Source organism: Fusarium verticillioides, chromosome 4, assembly GCF_000149555.1.
Source record: "Fusarium verticillioides 7600 chromosome 4, whole genome shotgun sequence".
Taxonomy (NCBI): domain Eukaryota; kingdom Fungi; phylum Ascomycota; class Sordariomycetes; order Hypocreales; family Nectriaceae; genus Fusarium; species Fusarium verticillioides.
This window is the reverse complement of record NC_031678.1, coordinates 387895-409259: the sequence shown is the minus strand read 5'-3', so window position 1 is coordinate 409259 and position 21365 is coordinate 387895. Positions and strand designations below refer to the sequence as shown.

The 21365-nt window shown below is 49.5% G+C and overlaps 8 protein-coding genes across 9 annotated transcripts; 4 read left to right on the top strand and 4 right to left on the bottom strand.

The window, feature by feature from the left end:
* Positions 1–292: 292 nt before the first annotated feature.
* On the top strand, positions 293–2410 carry FVEG_04452 (glucose-6-phosphate isomerase). 2 transcript variants are annotated; one of them, XM_018892231.1, is made up of 4 exons: positions 293–1000; positions 1047–1580; positions 1628–1734; positions 1778–2410. In XM_018892231.1, the coding sequence occupies exons 1-4, from the start codon at positions 501–503 to the stop codon at positions 2293–2295; spliced, it is 1659 nt and encodes a 552-aa protein (XP_018748893.1). In that variant the 5' UTR covers positions 293–500; the 3' UTR covers positions 2296–2410. The 2 variants fall into 2 exon arrangements, with proteins under 2 accessions (XP_018748893.1, XP_018748894.1); XM_018892232.1 differs by having other exon boundaries at positions 1628–2410.
* Positions 2411–6161: 3751 nt separating this feature from the next.
* FVEG_04451 (mannitol-1-phosphate 5-dehydrogenase) lies at positions 6162–7790 on the top strand. The gene is made up of 2 exons (XM_018892230.1): positions 6162–6412; positions 6462–7790. Exons 1-2 carry the CDS (start codon positions 6373–6375, stop codon positions 7595–7597), a joined length of 1176 nt encoding a protein of 391 aa, XP_018748892.1. The 5' UTR covers positions 6162–6372; the 3' UTR covers positions 7598–7790.
* A 272-nt stretch (positions 7791–8062) lies between these two features.
* On the top strand, positions 8063–10848 carry FVEG_04450 (hypothetical protein). The gene has a single exon (XM_018892229.1). The coding sequence runs from the start codon at positions 8574–8576 to the stop codon at positions 9969–9971; it is 1398 nt and encodes a 465-aa protein (XP_018748890.1). The 5' UTR covers positions 8063–8573; the 3' UTR covers positions 9972–10848.
* FVEG_15481 (hypothetical protein) lies at positions 10026–10566 on the bottom strand (the record flags this gene model as incomplete). Its single annotated transcript, XM_018904610.1, has 3 exons — positions 10026–10174; positions 10259–10314; positions 10451–10566. The coding sequence occupies 3 exons, from the start codon at positions 10564–10566 to the stop codon at positions 10026–10028; spliced, it is 321 nt and encodes a 106-aa protein (XP_018748891.1).
* An 859-nt stretch (positions 10849–11707) lies between the features above and the next one.
* Positions 11708–12040, bottom strand: FVEG_04449 (hypothetical protein; the record flags this gene model as incomplete). The annotated part of the gene is made up of 1 exon (XM_018892228.1): positions 11708–12040. One exon carries the CDS (start codon positions 12038–12040, stop codon positions 11708–11710), a length of 333 nt encoding a protein of 110 aa, XP_018748889.1.
* A 542-nt stretch (positions 12041–12582) lies between these two features.
* FVEG_04448 (hypothetical protein) lies at positions 12583–14426 on the bottom strand (the record flags this gene model as incomplete). Its single annotated transcript, XM_018892227.1, has 2 exons — positions 12583–13260; positions 14025–14426. The coding sequence occupies 2 exons, from the start codon at positions 14424–14426 to the stop codon at positions 12583–12585; spliced, it is 1080 nt and encodes a 359-aa protein (XP_018748888.1).
* A 2357-nt stretch (positions 14427–16783) lies between these two features.
* Positions 16784–19094, top strand: FVEG_04447 (hypothetical protein). The gene is made up of 2 exons (XM_018892226.1): positions 16784–18640; positions 18688–19094. The coding sequence occupies exons 1-2, from the start codon at positions 17255–17257 to the stop codon at positions 18922–18924; spliced, it is 1623 nt and encodes a 540-aa protein (XP_018748887.1). The 5' UTR covers positions 16784–17254; the 3' UTR covers positions 18925–19094.
* An 859-nt stretch (positions 19095–19953) lies between these two features.
* Positions 19954–20973, bottom strand: FVEG_04446 (hypothetical protein; the record flags this gene model as incomplete). Its single annotated transcript, XM_018892225.1, has 2 exons — positions 19954–20858; positions 20928–20973. The coding sequence occupies 2 exons, from the start codon at positions 20971–20973 to the stop codon at positions 19954–19956; spliced, it is 951 nt and encodes a 316-aa protein (XP_018748886.1).
* Positions 20974–21365: the final 392 nt, after the last annotated feature.

The following is a 21365-nucleotide window of genomic DNA, read 5'->3' as shown; positions in this document are numbered from 1 at the left end:
AAGCTGTTGAAGAGCTCTTGTTTTTAGCTTGGAGAGCATGGTGTAGTGTCATGCTGTCATTGGAGGGGTTACTGACTGACTGACTGACTGACTGACTGACAGCCAGACAGAGATACAGCGACAGAGAGGAATTGAGGATAAGGATATGAGTGATAAAAAAAATGTCACATCATTGAACTCAAATGTAATAAAGTGGCATCATGATAGTATCAATTAATAGACTGTCCCTGTAGAAGAAGCAAGAATTTATCATGGTTCAAGTGGGATGATGAATTGGAGCCCCCACTCCACGTCCGCCCATGCCGCTCTCTGCTCTTCCCCTCCCCCTCCATTGGCTTTGGAATCCATCGGAGCTCTACCTTGCCATGAGACGCACCCAAGACAATTCAGAGACATAACCTCATTTCCCCTCCCACTCTTTTTTCTGATCTGATATTTCTTCTCTTCTTTCCATCACCTCCATTCTTATCCCCCCATAACTATCCCTACAAAGCATCAATATGGCCCCCGCAAACACTCTCCCCGCCTGGTCTGACCTCCAGGCCCATCGCGACAGCGTCGGCAAGTCCTTCGTCCTCAAGGAGGCATTCGCTTCCGACCCCCAGAGATTCGACCGCTTCACCCGAACCTTTACCTCCGACGGCGTGTCCTCCGAGATCCTCTTCGACTTCTCCAAGAACTTCCTCACAGATGAGACCCTCGACCTCCTCATCAAGCTCGCCGAGCAGGCTGGCGTTGAGAAGAAGCGCGATGCCATGTTTGCCGGCGAGAAGATCAACTTCACCGAGGGTCGCGCCGTGTACCACACTGCTCTGCGAAATGTCAGCGGTTGGGATATGAAGGTTGACGGTGTTGATGTCATGAACACAAAGGGTGGTGTCAATGAGGTTCTTGAGCACATGAAGGAGTTTTCTGAGCAGGTTCGAAGTGGAGAGTGGAAGGGATATACTGGCAAGAAGCTCACAACCATCATCAACATTGGTATTGGTGGTTCTGATCTGTAAGACGCTCGAATCCTCCGATAGTACTAGACTGACATCTCGCAGCGGCCCTGTCATGGTCACCGAAGCTCTCAAGCACTACGGCGCTGACGACATGACTCTTCACTTTGTCTCCAACATTGACGGAACTCACATCGCCGAGGCCCTCAAGAACTCTGATCCCGAGACCACCCTCTTCCTCATCGCCTCCAAGACCTTCACCACCGCAGAGACCACCACCAACGCCAACACAGCCAAGAAGTGGTTCCTCGAAAAGACCGACAACAAGGGCGATATCGCCAAGCACTTTGTTGCTCTTTCCACCAACGAGGAGGAGGTCACCAAGTTTGGCATCGACAGCAAGAACATGTTTGGCTTTGAGAGCTGGGTCGGTGGTCGATACTCTGTCTGGAGTGCCATTGGTCTGAGCATTGCTCTCTACGTTGGCTTCGACAACTTCCACAAGTTCCTTAGCGGTGCTCATGCCATGGATAAGCACTTCCGCGAGACTCCTCTCAAGGACAACATTCCTCTTCTTGGTGGTCTCTTGAGTGTCTGGTACTCTGACTTTTTCCAGGCTCAGACTCACCTTGTTGCTCCGTAAGTTGGTCAGAATATGCCATACGAGTGCAGACTAACAATTATAGCTTCGACCAATACCTCCACCGATTCCCTGCCTACCTCCAGCAGCTCTCCATGGAGTCCAACGGAAAGACCATCACCTCTGATGGATCTTCTGCCAAGTACACCACTGGTAAGTGGATAACCTCGTGCATGAAACCCAGCTAACGTCCCAGGCCCCATTCTCTTCGGCGAGCCCTGCACCAATGCTCAGCACTCCTTCTTCCAGCTCGTCCACCAAGGCACCAAGCTGATCCCCACCGACTTCATCCTCGCTGCCAAGTCCCACAACCCTGTCAGCGACAACCTCCACCAGAAGATGCTAGCCTCCAACTACTTCGCCCAGGCTGAGGCTCTCATGGTCGGCAAGACAGACGATCAGGTCCGTGCCGAGGGTACACCCGAGGAGCTTGTCCCTCACAAGCGCTTCCTTGGAAACCGACCCACGACGTCCATCCTTGTCGGCGGCGCCATTGGTCCCGCCGAGCTGGGTGCCCTGATCGTGTACTACGAGCACCTCACTTTCACCGAGGGTGCTATCTGGGACATCAACAGCTTTGACCAGTGGGGTGTTGAGCTGGGCAAGGTCCTGGCCAAGAAGATTCTTAAGGAGCTTGATGAGGCGGGCAACGGTGAGGGACACGATGCTTCTACTGGTGGACTGATTGGAGCGTTCAAGAAGTATGGTAACTAAAAAAAAGGAGGACGGAGTGTTAATGGGTAGCGAGTGGAACGATGTTGATAATGATTAAAGATAGCATGAATAAGTTTGACGGCCTGTTTCCTGGATGCATCTTGTAAGTTGTGCATGGGTATGATGTCTCTGTACATGTCGACACGCGAAAGTACCCGTAAGTATGATGAAGAGAGCAATGTAGTATCGACCGCTGTGTATCGGGATTATCTGTATGTCTTTTTTCAGATTTCCTTGTTATACTCAGATGTCTATTCCATTGCAACGTCAAAACACGGCACGAGAGGACGGCACAAAATATACCATACCATGCACCTGCGCGATTTCTCACATTTACATACATATCGAATCGCAACACCTTATCAGTTGGGAATTATATTAAAGACACGTGGAACAAGGTACCTCGGTCAAATGAGTGTTTTGTCTCGAGGTTCCGTGTCTCCGGCAGATGTACGTATTTACGCTTTGGGTAGTGTCACTACTTGAGTAAATGCATCTGCGTATATCGGTCCAGTAGACAGTGTCAAGAGCCTGCCACGTTTTGAGAGCATTAATACCATTAGAGTCCAGGTGCATTGAGAGTGCTGTGTTTACTATGGAAGAACATTGACTCGTTTAGGGTCAATGGTGAGACGAGCAGGTGAGGTTCAAGCATGTGGAGTTTTGCGGGGGAATATGGGGTAATACCTCCTCTGAGGGTGTATAAGGTGGCATGTTTATGAGATATATCACGCAGAGAGACTTATCACATCGGGGTTATAACGGTGCTTTTTATCGCGGGGGAGGGAATCCCCAGACATGAAGTGCAGGAGTGTAAGATGGAGGGCGGGGAAATGGAGATTACTACCTATCAAGGCGCATGTGTTGGCTGAGGGGAGAGCGTTGGGTCTAGATGCTGAAGGTGCTGTGATGTTTGATGTTGACGTTGGCCTTATCACGATATTTACTGTGCACGGGAGTTGATTCGGCTCATGTCGGGAAACAACACGTTTCTTTTCTGAGTCTGGGTTGAATAGCGACGATCTCTGGAAACGAGATCGTCATTGCAAGTCACGGCATCCGAAGCGAGCATTTGCATGCAGTGATTGCATCTGAATAAGCCGCAGTCAAAGCGAACTACATCTCTACCAATCAATCCCACGAACGCAAACTGCGAGCCCGTTCTGATTCCGTCAGACTTTAACTCCACTCACACTAACGCAATACAACAAGGCACGGAAGGACTTTTTTTTTGTCATTGGTTAGTGTGAGTGGGTAACGGCCTCTGACGTCGAGAAACTTGAGGCTTTTCACGATGTTCTCGTTCACGCGTCGATGACGAGATGTTTGGGTGGTTCTCTTTAAAAATTTCTTGGTTGGAGATATGCTATGCTACATCGGTGAGGGATGGTGGCTTGGACCCCTAGACCCTCGAGATGAGAGACAGTAACAAACGGTTTCACCTCTATTACATTGTCTTGGTGAACATGAAGATAGAGATGAAGATGACGGGCTTGGAATTGAGTTCCGAAATTTGTCGAGTCGTATAGACAACTAGATTCAGCCTGAAGAGATACAGTTTCCCTTTCCCAGATCAACAGGTCCCGCGGTAACCGACCGAAGATAACTGAAGGCATCACCAATCAGAATACGGCGCTAAACAGTTTGAACGGTGGCAGCTTGGCTGCTGTTGATCCACTGACGGTTGATTCGCTGCAGCGTTATCTACGGAGGGAGGCTATGCTAGAACGGAAGCGGGTTCGTCGGGGTTGAGGGCCGAACGGAAAAGGGTTACGACTTGATCCGAAATGCGAAATGCCTCAAAGCGCACTGAGGTAGAATACGCCCTCAAAAGTGAGCCAGTTTGAGGTTGAGGGAATTATGCTTGAATAGTGGCATGGTATCGGTGATTCTACGGTAGAGAAATGAATACGGTGGCAGAAATGATCCGTTTGACCCCTGGAAAAAACAGAGGCTCAAGGGAGGGGGAGGGGGAGGGTAGGGTAACCCTGGATGTAGGATATGACGTATTAGTATGCAGTTTGAACTTCATCGGGAGAGTAAAACAATAGTGCCCGTATCTGACGGATGCAGTTACACAGATGATAACGATATTTGTTTACTTGTGATTACAGGTACTAGACCACGAGACAGTAACACAGAGCACGAGATGCACCACAAGCCCTATCACTATCTTTACATATTACACGTGCTACACGAACCTGAACAGTCTAGATTTCGTGTTGTTACTGCACCGGAATATTTTGCATGTGTGATACCCCAAGCATTGCCGAAAGTCTTCACATGCATGACGCCCGTTTCAACTCATCATCATCAGTCACTTTGGCTAGCCTCAAAAAAAAGGGACACACGCGAAAAGCCGCCGTGAGCGCCGTCTAATTCGATGTCCCGCATCTCCACACCCCTGCCTGCATCGTGAGGAACAAAGAAAAAGGCGAACAGAGAGGGAACCCTTGTTTGGGGGCTCAGACGGAGGGGAATGGCCGAAATACCGACGATGCTCTGAAAACATATGATGGTGATGATTAAATCATAAAAATGGAATTAAAAGGGGGAATTGAACATGGATATTACAAGAGGTCATAAAATAGGAGAAAGGCACGATAGATCGAAAGTCATCGTGATATTGAACAAGGTGATGTCAATTGACTGCCCCAGAGAAAAAGAGAATTGTGGAAAACCTGGGGTGTTAGGTTCTGGAGGTAACACTGTTTAGTTAGTGTTGCACTGCGTTAGTTGGAGGGGGAAAAAACCACAGTCTGTCTGCTTTCAAGGTGGCCCACGATGCAGAGAGTCGACGTCAGAGGTGGGATTGACGCGAAAACGGTTTACATGACAAGAAATATCCACTTTTTTGCACGGATCGAGGAGTATCTAGATGATTCTAGGTTTAGTCATTGTTTCTACGTTATTTGCAGTATATATCTCGTGAAAAGAATCAAGATGATGAAAGTCAGGGTAAATACTGTATCCGTAGTCGTGGCGATGTTAATGAGAGTACCCTGAAAAATGAAAGCATGTGGCGTGAGACAGGGTCCCTTTTCCGTCTACCAGAAGAGGCACTTTCGGGCAGAGGTGAGGTGAGCCTGGTGAGGTTACATGCATGCAGAACAACCCCGAGCCCCCCTGTGCGAACACCCTGCAGAGCGCCGGATAACCTCCGTAAGGCAGTGGAGGCGGGCTTCACCAGTTACGGTCGGTGAAACGGTAGAGGGGGTTGATCCACCACATGGCGAAGTTGGTTCGTTGATGTCTACGGAGTAGTGGCTCTTATTTGTTTGTCAGCTTATTGGAGGCCTGTTGAACAGTTGTCATGTATGAGTGAGCATGTTACTGATCTGTCTACTCTGTGTCTTCAACTGACGAGATATGGATACGGTTCGGCGAGGTTACGGTGTAATGATAACAGAAAGAGACGACAGAGAGAGACCGTCCAATGGATCATCGCTGGGATGCACACGGGCTAGAGTGTCGGATGGTTGTTTGACAAACAGACAGCGCCAAGAAGAAGAGTCAGAGTGCTGAGGTCACCGAAAAGGAGAGTCCACTGTACCGATGATGGCATGGTACGGATACAGGTACTGATACAACCGTAATGTACTGTACTGTACGGGCTAGACGGGCTGTGACTGAGGTGTGAGTGAGTCTGGGCTGGGGGCTGTACTTCCATTGGCATGAGTCTCCACTTGCCCGGGTTGAACTCAAACTTGACTCGGTGGGACCTGCCAGACCAGACCGGACCCATAACCCAGTCTTGACCAGGGCAGGAACGACACAGTAATGTACAGTACGTACCATGATGGCATCAATGGATCCCCTTCCCGTCATCGTCACTCACCCTCAAAGAGACAAGGAGGGTGGATGAATGGCTTTGGTCTAGACATCCATATAAACTCGTCTTCTCCCCCCCTCGATACGGTCACCGTTTTCATCCATTCCATTCCATCCATCACCACTTTCAACTCCTAAACACCTCTCTTCTATTGCTTCCTATTTGAGGCATTCGCACTCTTACATCTGAGACCTTCTTACATACTCACAATCCCACTTACACATCAACCCCACACAACTGCAACCATGGGCAAGACTGCTGTTCACTTTGGCGCTGGCAATATCGGTATGTCCTCCATCGCTACACGCTCTAGCCTCTTATGCTAACTACTCAGGCCGTGGCTTTGTTGCCTGCTTCCTTCACAACTCTGGCTACGATGTCGTCTTCGCTGATGTCAACGACTCAATCGTCAACCAACTCAACAACACTCCCTCATACCGCGTCATCGAAGTCGGCTCTGAAGCTACCGTCGAGAACACCATCACAAATTACAAGGCCATCAACTCGAGGACACACGAGGAGGACCTGATTGAGACCATCCGCACAGCTGAGATCGTCACCTGCTCAGTCGGTCCCAACATCCTCAAGTTTATCGCCCCTGTCATCGCCAAGGGTATTGACCGCCGATCAACAGAAGAGTCTCCCCTGCATGTCATTGCCTGCGAGAACGCCATCGGTGCCACTGATACCCTTGCCGAGCACATCAAGAACAACACTGATGCCTCTCGTCTTGAGGACCACCACCTCCGCGCCCGATACGCCAACTCTGCTATTGACAGAATCGTTCCCGCTCAGGACCCCGATGCTGGTCTTGACGTGACACTCGAGAAGTTCTTTGAGTGGGTCGTTGACCGCACTCCCTTTGAGGATGTTGGCATTCCCGACATCAAGGGCATCAACTGGGTTGACAACCTTGAGCCCTTCATTGAGCGCAAGCTCTTCACTGTCAACACTGGCCACGCCACCGCTGCCTACCACGGTTACAACCGAAGAAAGCGCACTGTCTACGATGCTCTCCAGGACAAGGACATCATGGCTGAGGTTCGCGGTGCACTTATGGAGACCAAGAACCTGATCGTCTCCAAGCACGCTATTGACGAGGAGGCCCAGGCCGCTTACGTCGAGAAGATCATCAAGCGAATTGGCAACCCCCATCTTGAGGATGCCGTCGAGCGCGTTGGCCGTGCTCCCCTCCGAAAGCTTTCTCGCAAGGAGCGATTCATCGGCCCTGCTGCTGAGCTCGCTGAGAACGATCAGCCCATCAAGTACCTCCTCGACGCTATCGAGATGGCCTTCCGCTTCCAGGATGTCCCCGATGACGAGGAGTCCAAGCAGCTCGCTGAGATCATGTCCGAGAACGGCCCCGAGGACGTTGTCAAGCAGGTCTGCGGCATTCAGGACAACGAGAAGATCTTCCCTCAATTGGTCAGCGTTGTGCAGCGCGTCCAGGCCGACAGTGCTGAGGAATAAGCGATTTTCATTCGGTGCGATTAACTAGAAGAGATGGAGCCACGGGTATGAAGTGGCATGGCATGGCGTTTTACGAGATATGACATACAATTTGCTTCAATGGCAGCATGGCGCAGGAAAGGACTGGGATTCAATTCGAGCCTTAGGCATGATTATAGATTGATAGCACTGAATACATCGGTTGCTCAACTACTTTCGTGAACAATGCATTGTGATTACTGTGATTGGTGACTGATCTCAATGGTAAGGTGAGATAACGATGGAGAGAGACTTGCTAGACTAGGTGAGGAAATAACACTTAGGACCTTGATCCTAAATGATAAGAAGATTTAGGTAAACTTAGCGTAAGTTTAGGATACTTTTTGCTGAGAGTATTTTGACATCTTGTACTAATGTCTGATGTTATCTTGCTTTCCTAGACTGTGAATAGTGGCAAGATGAGGCATTTGACCATCGGGCCTTATGGCATAAATCACGGCCTAACATGACGATGTTCACGTTGACATGCCCAATTAATTAATCTCGTCAATTGCCAATTGTCGCATGTCCTACCCTGCATCTGCACTGATACTGATACCAACGGAGATCGGATGTTGCGTTCCCCTGTAGCAGCCGGGATCATATCTCGATACGTCGCCAACGGAGATCCGATCCCGTCAACAATGTCCCAAAACAAATTTCTCATTCGTCAGAAATAGACTGAGAAACTCACCATGAATAGTCTGAGGACCAACTTCTCATTTGCTATGATAGTCTGAGCCATACGTCGTTATCATGAGATGGAATTCGGCCCAGTTCCCTAGACAACTCCACTAAGAGCCGCTAACGCGACCCCTTTTTAACCTTGAATCCGTCCGATCGGGAGGTCCGTAATCTTGCATCAGGCCACGCTTTGCGTACCCACACCAACCTTGATCGCCCCACGGTATACATACACGAAAGAGGATATCCAAGAGAAGAAACTGCTTCGTATACGATGCTCAGAGCGCTGTGGCTGGCTGGCCTGGCCACCGCCTCAATCACCATCCAAGTCAACCGCGTCGACCCATTGCCCTTCACCGCGTCAGGTATCGCTACATCAGCTGCAGATCTATTCTCGCGGAGCTGTCCAGAAGAAGCCGAGAACACAGCCTCACTGCTCGCATCATCATTTGACGACCTCTCAGAACGAAATGTATTCCCCTCGTCGGATGGCTTTGTGAGGGGTGCTGTTGAGGCGTGGGCTAAGCATGAGCATCTCATCCTACGCCCTGATGAGATCTGGTTTGGGGTTCTGGCGCAGATGAATGTGTATATGAGTACACACTCTGAAGCTCTCCGGCATTTATTCGTTGATCACTCTGGGCGCGAGAAGATTACAGTGGAAGGGTTTTCGTGGGATGGTATCATCGGTGCGTTCAGGGGGGAGATACAGAGTAGGGTCAAGACGGGGTGGTTGTTGGATTGGATAAAGCCTGGTTTTAGCACCTCGACTGTGCAGGATGACGTTACGGCTACGGTGTTGATGATGGGGCTGATGCAGCATTTCTTTGAGTATGAGGGCATGATGGTGTGTGGAATACCGAGTGTTACGCTTCTGGGGGAGAGGGAGGATTGGGTTAAGCTGGGAGAGAAGGTTGAGATGTTGAAGGAGTTTGGGCAAGAGGCGGGGGGTTTTGCGGAGAGGTTGAGGCCAATTATGAAGAGGTTTGTTAGTTCCTGGGATGTTGATACTGATGGAGGTGAGGGTGATGGGGAGAGGAAGTTGTTTTGGGAGCAGATTGTTAGGGCGAAGAAGAAGTGGTCTTGTGGTGAGGGGGCGAGTGAGTGGGATGTTTCGGGGTGGATTACGGGATTCATGTACTGGGATCGGGATGGGAAGGTTCGGGGTGTTTATGAGGATTGGTACGATGACTGGGACGAGGATGACGAAGAGTCCGCAGAGAAGGTCGAAGAGGTCAAGAAAGAGGAGGTGAAAACTGAAGAGGTTGAAATGGGCATCTTCCCCAACGACTGGTCCCTCACAATTGACGGCCAAAGCTACATCCCCATCACCCTCTCCGACATCAGCATCGGCTACGCCAAAGCGCCCCTGACAATGAAGAACTACCCCTCAGAAGGCGTCGACACCCCAGCGTTTCTCGTAGCAGGCAACGTTGGCGTGGAGAAGAGGAATACACCGGGGGGAGTCATGGCACAGCCTGTGAGTGGGTGGTTTGTGTACGCGGGTGTAGAGGCGAATTATAGCGCTGGGCCGTGGTTGGGGAGTGGTGAGGAGTTGGGAGGGATCGCAGGGGGAGTTGTGAGCTGTAAGGCTGCGACGGAGGATGATAAGGGCGAGGAGAATGAGAAGGCTAAGGAGGGACAGAAGGAGGAGGAAGTAAAAGATTTATAAATGTGACATTAATGAGAGTAAGAAGAGAAGAATCAGAATGGACTAATACAGGAGTTACGCGGGAAATACAGGCTTGGGGGCTTTCCATCCTCGACAGCAGAAGCTAGGCATGTCGTGCATTTTCTTTCCGAGATAGCCCCAGGGTGGATCACATCCGTTCATCTTTTGTTTCCATGCGTCTTCGTTGAATTGGTAGTAGTTACCTGATGCTGGTTAGGATGTATTCTGAGACAGTAGAAGGGAGAGCAGGGATGAACAGGGATAGGGGAGAGAGAGGGGAGACGTACCATCTTTGCAGGCGCAGAGACGAGGAAGACAGCAGTTGTTTGGCTTGGGAATTATGCTGATATCGTTAGTGGATTGACATTGAAGTTGCAAGGATGTTGGAGATCAGTGTAGTGGTTGGGCTCGAGGCAGAGGTTGCGAGACGACTTGAGTTTGGACTGACGACATGGCGTAGATAGGGGGGAGAGACATACTAGTGATAGCAACCACTACTAGCCTTCTCAGAAACCGGTTTGAGAACAACCGGCTCAGGAGGGGGAGTAGCAGCCGTGAGTGCGACGAGAGTCAGTGTAGCGAGTGTGAGCTTCATGTTTCTTACTTTATGCTGAAAGATAGGAGGAGAGAGGAGGATAGGGAGTTCATATAATAAATCGTTATGGTTTGGACGGTCTGGGATCGATGTGAGATGAGTTTGGAGAGAGTGTAGTATTGGGGGAGTGGACGCACGGTTGCTGGAGATTTGGGAGGTTCTTTGTTTGCTTGCGTTGGACATCAGGGAATGGCATGGGAATGGGGACCAGGTGCTTTGTCTGTTCTATTTTGGGAATAGGAATACCTGAAATAGTTCTGAAAGGATAAATGTCTTTCACTGGTAGTGGTTCTTGTGATATGAGTGATATCGATCTTTGGGCAATCGCTGTTGGATCTAGAGTCAAGGAGAATATGAGAGAAGTCAAGCGATTACACCTCTGCTCAGATGCGATTGGAGCAAGTGTTTGGTTGCGAGTCAGCTTGTCCATGGCCCAACTTGGTGCAACGGCATTGTCGTAAGGACGGGATGGACAAAGAGGAGGCTATGTGAGATAAAAAGACAACGCGGCATGAGTGTCAGAGCTGTGTGGACGGGTGCTGGATCAGAGAAAGGTGTCTTGGATTGACATATGGAGGGACGAGGTGCTGCCCGGGAGATGACATTGAGCGTGGGCTCATAAGGGCGACTGATGTATGGAAGAGTATTTGGCTGGACCGTGGGTTCGAGAAAAAGAGAGCAAGGAGCGAGGAGCCAGAAGAAATGGAAGAGTTCACAGTGCAGTTGAGCCTCGCTCTTCTTCGGAGACAGCCCAGATGGTCAGAATGCATGAAACAATTCGCTGTCGTATACTGTCTACCCATATCTTCAAAGAATGTCTTGTAAACTATCGCTTGTTCTCGTGCTCTGAGTCCTCGGGCTTCTCATATCACGGTTACTGCCCCAACCCTTTGCAATATCTGAAACGGAACTCGGTCGCTGGTAGAAAGAATTCAACTCGGCGGTGTATCCTGTAGATCATGTCAGATGACTCGTATGAGAAGCCAGCACACCTTGACTCACATCGTGAACGCTTCAGTCGACATCCGAGTCATCAGATTCATCACTGTCTTCTCTAATTTCTCTAAACGCCATTAGTGTCAATACCAGCCCCCCTTAATGGATGGATGACTTACTGGTGCCGGGTACGGGGCCGCGGAACCTAGACAACGATCCATAGCGCGAGACCATGCGGGTTCTCCACAACGACATCGAAATCAGTCCCATCAGGATAAACAAATAACTGAATTCTGTGCAAATGAATGTTTATATTGTGCCTAGTGGCGTGGAATGAAGTACCGGCTCGCATCTCGTCTATGCTCTGGAAGTCGGCGTAGTGGTTAAGGGGAGGGTCGCCGGGGTGTATGTTATTGATGACTATTTGCAAGTGGCGGTTGGGGAGGAGAATCACAAAGACTCTCCAGATTTGTGTGCCTGTGTCTCGGGTTTGGGGACCCGACGTTGACTTTGCGGGAGGGGGAAGGTTGCCATTCATTGTTGATTCACTGGGACCGATTAGGAGGGTAAGATTCTGGCTGTCAATTGTGGATGGTCTTTTTGTATGATGATTTAACGAGAGATTGGTGATGACTTTGATGAGAGAGAGAGAATGCGAGAAGGCTTTGTGATTTGACTGAGAACAACTAAGGTGCCTATCTAAGGTAAGTTCCAAGTGCGACCTTCCACTCGGAGGATATCATGAAAGAAGGAGTCAACCGGTCCCGGGGCCTCTGTTGCCAGTATTTTCTGCCTCTATAAAGTTCCACAATCCTTGAAAACCCCTTCCCCGAGAGTCTTGTGACCCAGTATCGGTATGTCTGGTGCACTAGCGACCAACTGTCGAAGGGCCTGTGAGGGCAAAGCTGCGTCGACAGAGCCTCTGCGAACGGTTAGCATTGAGCAGCAATTTGGGGCGTGACTGCTAACCTTCTCTCGAAAACGAGTCGTAATGATCCCTTTTATGCGTCCAAACTCCTTCAGTACTCATTTGTGCTCAACAAAGACCCCTTGAAAGGTGATGCCAGAGTTTGGCGTCATTCAGACCAGCCACTTCGAACCCTTTTGGCCCAGAATATGCTGAAGATAAGGAAGAAGCGGTGTCGTAGAGACCGTGGTCATCTTAAAAATCGTCACTTGAGAAAAGTCAATATCCGGAGACGGGTCATTTGTCCACGCGATGATGCTGGCAGGCTCATCCAGGACCAGCTCTTGAGCCACCAAGTCCCTGTTGTACGTGTAGCTTGCACCAAAGTTTGCAAGGTACAGATGAACCTCCGGCTCCTCCTCGCCTGAGTGCATGACTACCAAGTCCCAGAGATCGTAGAAACTGTCATAGCAGCTGACATGTGCAGCCCAGTGGTTGAACATTCCAGGTACGCGAGCACAGATGTCACTCTGAGGGCCATCTTTGCGAGGGTTCTGGATGAAGAGTGTGGGATCGTTTGAGATCTCGATGACTGGAAGAATGCGTAGAAGATTGTAATTCTGCACAATGGGACGGAAGTCTTGGAGATCGTGGTCGCCCTGGCTCGTGTCGCGTTGGGGATTGCCATGTTGAGTGGCTTCACTTTGAAGAGGCGCATCATTTCGGGGAGTCTGACTCTCATTCTGCGCAACTATGCTCTGACTGGAAGCTTCGGGGCGTGTTGGAGCGTCGCTTTCTGCCCTGACAGGGCCGGGGACCGCGATGTTCTGTTGTTGCGCTTGGTGCGCATACTGTCGAGGTCGGCGATGTTAACGCTGAGGATCCGTATGCAGGTGTTGTGATGAGATGAGATCGGAGGAAGAAGAAAGAGAGAGGAGAAGTGACTTGGGCGGCTGTTGGCAGTGCGAAGGCGGAGAGTGAAGGATATGAACTACACCCGGCCGTTCTCACGTATACTGAGGTATCGGGGGGTACGCTTCAACGGGCCTCAAGGACGTATATTGATCCTCTCATTAATCCTTTCTTATACAATCTGTGTGAACCCTCTGATGTGCCTTCGCAGGAGATGTCTTGACAAGTTGTTCCAACTCCCAACGCTCACGATACCACAATAGAAAAGAGAGAAGAAGCCGAACAATCTTCAAGCAATGTCACGATATGCGCGCCATTCTCATGCCTCATCCACTAATGCAATCTCAGTTCCACGCTACCATCACCATCACTCTCCAACACACAAAACCTCAATCCCAACAGCCCTCCCAAAAGCAACCAAACCCTCCTCACTAGTCGGCTCAGCAAACACCAACTCCCCCTCGCCACGCTCAATCCTCTCTTGCACGTTCCCACAAGACTTGGCCATAATAATCGACCACGCACACTCACCCCCCGACGGCACCCTCCGAAAGCACGACAGCGTCATCCCCCGCGTGATCGACGGCGTACGATTTGTATCGCTTCCATCTGGGCTAGCTGCCAGTCTGGCGAGCCATATATTTCGCGGCCCGGGGACTCGCCAGCAGATGTTTACCTAAGGTCCTGATGGGTCGCAGTTGACGACGTAGAACCCGTTTGAGGCGATGATGCAGGCGCGGGAGATTTGGGTTAGGCGGGGACTGGAGAGGATGGGGGCTGAGCCGTCGTAGATTGATGGTGGGATTTGGCTCTGAGGTTGGGTTTCTTGGGGGTTTTGTTGGTGTTGCTGTTCTTCTTCACGCCATCGATTAAGTGCTCTTTCGGAGAGGTTGTCGACGCGAATGAGACTGACGCAGTCATCGAAGATGACCAAACCGCTTCGTGGCAGCTCGTCCACGACATTGACTACAGTCTCTTCAGTGCGCGGTTCATCTTCTGTTTCGGGGGTATCATCGTCTGAATGTCGAGGACGGCCTCTGATCGTTAGAGTGTCCGGTTGATCAGCGTCGTGATGATGTTCGTGAAGATGGTGATGTCTTGCCATTTTTAGCAGCCTATGTTGAGTTATTGCAGTGTTGGAGCGTGGGAAATATGAATGACGAAAGATATGGCTGGGTGAGACGTGAGATGACTTGATCAGCTGCCATTTGCACTGACACGAGGGTGAGGCTGTCACTTTACACTTGTGAATCATTACACGGGACGCATAGTTTCACACAGTGACTTGATGATTAAGATCGTTTCTCGTGCATTCTGTTACATTTCCATGCTTCCGTTCATGCCATCGCTCTGCCATCGCTTTCACTCCAATCCATATTCCCTAATCGCAATCGCCAATCTTTCCTTGAGAACCATCATTACATATCATGAGGGCGAACATTTTCCGATCCTCCTGTCTGAGGCTGTAAAAACCGACAATAATAAAATTCCTCACACTCGCGAAACTAATAACTCGTGATACTCTTCATGAAGTCGACGTTGATCATCACGAGTGGTGATTTTCCCCAGCTTCAATCCCCTCACACGAAAAACGTCAAAACTCCTCCCCCAGACCCCAACCCAAACCTCCGCATCCCATCGTCTCGTCAACTTAACCTTGTGCCAGAAAAACAATGGCCCTGGCAGGAGCTGGAGAAGTCCCTGCTTCTCGGTGCAAAGCTCGGCGAAAAAGAGACTCCATTGTGGGTGAGATAAAAAAAGGGTCCACGAGGTTGAGAGTGACACTTTTAATACTGGGTCGCGTGTCACAGGTTTAGCACGTCAGTCAATTAAAGACATCAACAAATGCAAGAAAACATCAGACCTTGATAGAGTATTAAAATAAACTCAAAAAAGGAATTTAAACTTATGCTGAATTTACCCAAGTCTTTTTGTCATTTAGGATCAAGTCTGACGAGAGCTTCCACCAAAACAAGGATATCCCGTATCACCAACACCGTCATCTTGGCAAACACGGTAAACCCTCATTATGCCCGCGTAAACGCTCGGCTAACTCCCGTTCTTGCGCCGCTATCCGCCTGCCAAGGCATCTTTTCTCCGTCGGAAGGATCGCCAAGAAACAGCGGTTCCGAGATTCCAATTGGCACGCATCCAATGCCATACTGTACCGTACCGTACAAGTTGGTTGCAGTTGCAGTTGGTGGTGATGGTGAGATTGAGATTAGTTGCGGCTTAAAAGCTGACGAATCTCACAATGAAACAAATGCGCATTGCCAAAAGAAGCAATCCGAGAGTCACAGACAGAGACAGATGTTGAAAGTTTAATTGCGCAGAGGGATCGGCGTATACGACGGTCTTGAGTAAGGGAGTGTGGATGATCAATACAGTGAGATAGGAGATAATCCGATGCCGGGTTAATGGATAACAATACTCCGTACCAGTCTCTGAATCAGTAACTTGTATGTAATCATGAAATTGTTCATATATACCTATTCTATGCATTCTGTGCAGCCAAGTGTTGTGGTGATGCCAATGTTCTAGCATCGCCAAGTTTGCAAGTCCAGGTTGATCTCCCGCGGCCAAGAAAACGTGCTTCTAACGACGTGCATCTCGTCCCTTCATTCTATCCAATTTTTGATGGAATTGTCAGTGAGATCAACGATTTTGACAAGCAGAATTGGACCCTTTGATCATCTTCCCCAGACCCAATTGTACCATTGAATGTCATTGCGTGAGGTCCACCAAAACACCATTGACACCTGTAACCTCCACTGCAGCGAACCTCGCCTCGCATTGTTTTCGCTTGCAAGAGAAAACTCTGAACTCTATTTCTCTAGTTCCTGTACACTGTTACTTGTAGGTAGTACCCACGTCAATTAAATAACGACTCTTCTTCCAAGGCAGAATTTGTCACCAACACCTTCAGAACCACAAATTCTACGTCTTCTCCACGTATACTGGAACCTCGTTCACGCATTGAGCTGTTTGTCCGCTCCTCATGAGGACATGATCTTCAGTTCCCACCCCCGACCTTTGAGGCCCGATATTTTGTGCAATCCCCAGGTTCCTGTTTTTTTTCGCCATTTTTTTTTAGACGAGACTTGGGGAAGACCCTTTGATCGTCATCCACGTGAAGCATCAATTGTAAGCCACCAAAAAAGTTATCAACTGCAATCGCTATTATTGTATAACTTCACGTGTAGAGCCTCGGTTTCATCATGCTTAATCACTAGCACCATCGTGGACATATCCCCTGAACCAATGACGTCTCTGCCGCTCGAGATGATCGCCACGACAAGGGTTCTAAGGGCCAAATAGAACGTTTCATCCGCTAACCCTTCCCTTCTAGCACTAAAAAAACATGCCGTTTTTTCAGGCGCCTTTGCCGCTTTGCACTTGACGTCACGGTTTTGTCTGTTTTCAGTAACACCGAGGTTTGCCTTGGCAGATCTGAAGGAGTCGGAAGACGGCATCTGCTGTGTGTGTGCCCTGTAAGGCAGCGCCTGAGGCTCACAGTGGTTTTTAGTGCCCTTGGAGGTTTTAGTGGTGAGTTACAGTGGCCGCCTTGTGAACGACTCAGGCGTGGAGATCCCCAATGTTCCTTCGGTCCACCCACTGTGACACTCCAGGTCCTCCCTCAAGGGACTTTCTCGTTCTTTGACCAACTTTTCGACCTTCTTTCAAGGATGATCGTCACTTCCAACGCGTGGAGATAGTGGACCGTACGTGGAGATGTAGTAATACGCTCACTTCAGAATTTTCGCATCCCAGACTCCCTCCCATTTACACCCGACTCTGATCACCATGCTCACACTCAACATATAAACCCTCTCCTCTCCCCCAATGCCTCCCTCACCAAGCTCCCCCATCCTCCCAGCTCTAGACGAGCTCCCCCCTCAAACATAGCAGGTCTATAGCCCCCCCTCCGTCACAATGCCTCCCTCCTTCGCAGGCCTGACGGGCAAGAAATTGTCCCTGGCCATATCTACCGTCGCGACGACTGGTTTCCTCCTCTTCGGATATGACCAGGGTGTCATGTCTGGTATCATCGACGCAGACCCTTTTCATGATTACTTCCCCGAGACAAAAGATAGTACTATGCAGGGTTTCGTAACGGCCATTTACGAGATTGGGTGCTTGCTCGGCGCCATGTTCATCCTCTGGATTGGTGATCTTCTTGGTCGTCGAAGGGCCATGATTCTTGGCGGTTGGATCATGATCGTTGGTGTTATCATCCAAGTCACTGCTATGAAGGGCCACAAGGCTCTTGCGCAGCTCATCATCGGCCGAACAATCACTGGTGTCGGAAACGGCATCAACACCTCTACCATCCCAACATACCAAGCTGAGTGTTCCACCACCACCAACAGAGGTCTCCTCATCTGCATCGAGGGTGGCATTATCGCCTTCGGCACCCTCATTGCATACTGGATCGACTACGGCTGCTCCTACGGTCCCCAGGACCTCACGTGGCGCTTCCCCATTGCCTTCCAGTGCGTCTTCGGTCTCATCCTCTGTATCTCAATGGTCTGGCTACCAGAATCCCCCCGCTGGCTACTCACCCACGACCGACACGAGGAGGCCGAGCGCGTCATCGCCGCTATTCGCGGCTTCGAAGTCGACAGCGACGAGACCCGCGCTGAACGCGACCGTGTCGTCGACTCAATCCGTGCCTCTGGTTTCGCTGCTCAGAAGAGCACACCCGTCAAGGCTCTCTTCACCGGTGGAAAGACGCAGCACTTCCGCCGTATGCTCCTCGGTTCGGGATCGCAGTTCATGCAGCAGGTCGGTGGCTGCAACGCTGTTATCTACTACTTCCCTATTCTGTGCACCGACATCTTTGGAGATAAGAACTTTGCTCTTCTGCTCGGTGGTGTCAACATGATCGTCTACGCCATTTTCGCAACCTCATCATGGTTCCTTATCGAGCGTGTTGGTCGTCGCAAGTTGCTACTCATTGGTACTGCTGGTCAGATGCTTTCCATGTTCTTGACCATGGGTTTCCTCATCCCTGGTGGTAATGACCCTGGTACCAACGCGCCTCAAATCTCAAAGGGTGCTATCGCTGGTCTCTTTACTTACATTGCTTCGTTCGGTGCTACATGGCTGCCTCTTCCCTGGTTGTATCCCGCTGAGATCAACCCTCTCAAGACCAGAGGCAAGGCCAACGCTACATCGACCTGCACCAACTGGCTGTTCAACTTTGTCATTGTCATGATCGTCCCCATCATGATCTCCAACATCCACTGGGGAACCTATCTCTTCTTCGGCTGCGCCAACGCCACATTCTTCCCCATCCTTTACTGGTTCTACCCCGAGGTAAGCACTCTGTCTCTGTCTCTGCAATCACAACTAACATGTTCCAGACTGCCAACCGATCTCTCGAGGAAATCGACATCATCTTCGCCAAGGGCTTCGTCGAGAAGATGTCCTACGTGCAAGCCGCCAAGGAGCTTCCCTTCCTTTCTCACGAGGAGGTCGAGCGCGAGGCTATCCGACTTGGTCTAGTTGATGAGTCGAGCCGCGGTGGAGTTTTGGAGAAGCCGAATGAGGAGAGCGGCACAGTCCGCGACGACTCTGGCTTCAACTCTGAGAAGTCTTAGATTCACTCATGAGTGTTGTTTCGTATAGAAACGTTTTGTGTTGGAACACATTTTGGATACCCTTTTTTTACTTTAGAGTCATAAAGACTTAGAGCCATTTGGCATTATAGAGTTATAGAACAATAGACCACTATAACGAACAGACCTCAACCTCCAATACATAACTGAACAATGACTTTACTTACACCATGATCTCCGCATCAATTCTCCAATTTACAACGTGGGGCGAAAACTCTTTCCCCGACATTTCCCCCCCTTGGAGATTAGATTACTCTTACCTAAACCCCGTGGAGACCAATGTGACGATCCCTTCCGTCCAGACCAGGCAGCCATGTATTAAAATTGGAGAATCCTTAACGCGCCCGGAGGAGTCCTCCGTGTTTACCCCGAGAACCACTTGTTTTTGTGGAGTTCGTCTCAGTCAGTTATTTCCTTTGACTTTGAAGCTGTAGGAGTTGGTGCTAGGGTCCTAGGATTTGTTAGTTGGTTGGTTGAGAGATTGTTGGCGGATGTCCCGTTTTGGAAAGCCGAGAACTGAATCATTACACTGCATTCAGCGCATTGTGAGCATTTGTTCCGTAAAGTAAGAAGGATTGGACTTCTTGTTATCAGGACCCATAATTGGTGTATCCTGCATTTCTCACCTGCCCCGTGGGGATATGGTTGCGGGCTTGTGGTTGAAACGCGGAGATAAGCATACCTGAGCGCTGGAAGCGAGAAGATGAGATTATGACATCAGTGAGGTTTAGAGGGAACGCTATAGATAGTGCTGGAAATATGCGATGACGAGAATATGGTATAATCACCTTTCATGACTTTGGGCATTAAGCAAGCACTGACAAAGACCTATGGTAAAGATATTTACAATTCTGTCTACCCTAAGTAGGAATCGACAGAGTCAAGTCGATTCGATGAACGAGACATCACAAGGCAACACCAGTCCCAAGTAGCAAAGAAGCCTTTGAACTTGCTATCAAGACTAAGTAACCGAGCAGTCCAAAAGGATCGCGATATTAGGAAACGCACTTATTACAATTCCAAATTTGGATCATACGGCTTCACATAGGCCGCCTCTTTACCTGGCTCCGGCTCCGCAAATTCGTAGATCATCCACTCAGTCACAGGCTTTATCCCCGTTTTCTCCTCATCCACTTCCTCGTTACTTCTTCCCTCCTCAACAGCAGGGACATAACCTTCAGGGCCGGGAAGAGCCTGTATGCCGATAGACCCAGCGAGCATCTTGCACTTATACCAGGTTCCATGATCGTCAACTTTAACCGGGACAGTGACATATCCACCTGGAATTGTATCCGTACTGATGACAGGATACAATATATTCCCTATAATGTTATTTGTTTTACCGAGACCTCTTTCTTCTCCTTCGTCGCTCCAGAAGCAGAATGCTGTGATCCAGCCTGACATTGTTCCTGATCCTGACCTGCGCTTTACATGAGCAATCTGGTTCCAGAATGAATGGATGGCTGGATTGGTAGGCTGAGTGAACGAAAGAATCATGTTTTGAAGGATTGGTCGTAGGAGCTTAGCGAAGTGAGTCGGTTCCTCGCCCATTTCATCGAGTTTATCAAGTCTTTTGAGAATGTCCTCGTAGTCGGTTACTTCTCCGAGGAGTGTTACAAAAGGGATAGCACAACACAGTGTTATTCTGTAAGAGAAGTATTTCTGCAGTGCGCCCATGAGAAGCACAGAACCAACGATGCGATCATTTTCCGTAGTCGTCGAGAACGACGGGAGAACCCATTCTCGAAAAGAAGGGTCCTTGATATTCTTCCCAATCGTGAGCGTCATTCTCTGGGCGAGATTTCCGTAATCAGCAGTATGCAGAGTCACGTAATCGATAATCTCGATCTCTTTCCTCCCACGATGACTAACCAAGTAATCCCGTTTCGTTTCAGAATTGGCGATTGATGTAAGCGCTTAGTTGGGTGATTATAGCAAACCAGATATCTTCGGGGCGAATAGTGAGATGAAAGTGTTTGCTATACGCTTAGAAGCATGACCAGACGAGACCGTTCCTTGAGGCTGTGACATGGTTCTCTTCGAGGGGCCCGGTGATGGAGAGTGAGCTTTGGATGATTTGCTTGCATCCATTTGCTTCTTGGGAATTAACTACCCGCAGGAGCTGTGAAGTGTCGTCTTTGGGTCCTTTCCAAGAATTGACTTTACTATTGGGAATGGTGACGGTGACAGGCATCTTGACTGTGTTGAGGTTTTTCTGGGTCAGATAAGGATTTGGAAGATGATGAAGAAACTGGTTTGTGGTGATGGTTGTTAGTGTCTTTTTTATAGGTAAAATGGTTCTTTGATAAGACTGAGGAATGAAAGAAGTTTCGGTATCAAGCTTTCCAGACAAAAGCAAGATATTAGGTAACAGTAAGGGCAACGAGTATTTTGCCCGTATGTGTTTATTGGTATTCTTTGCG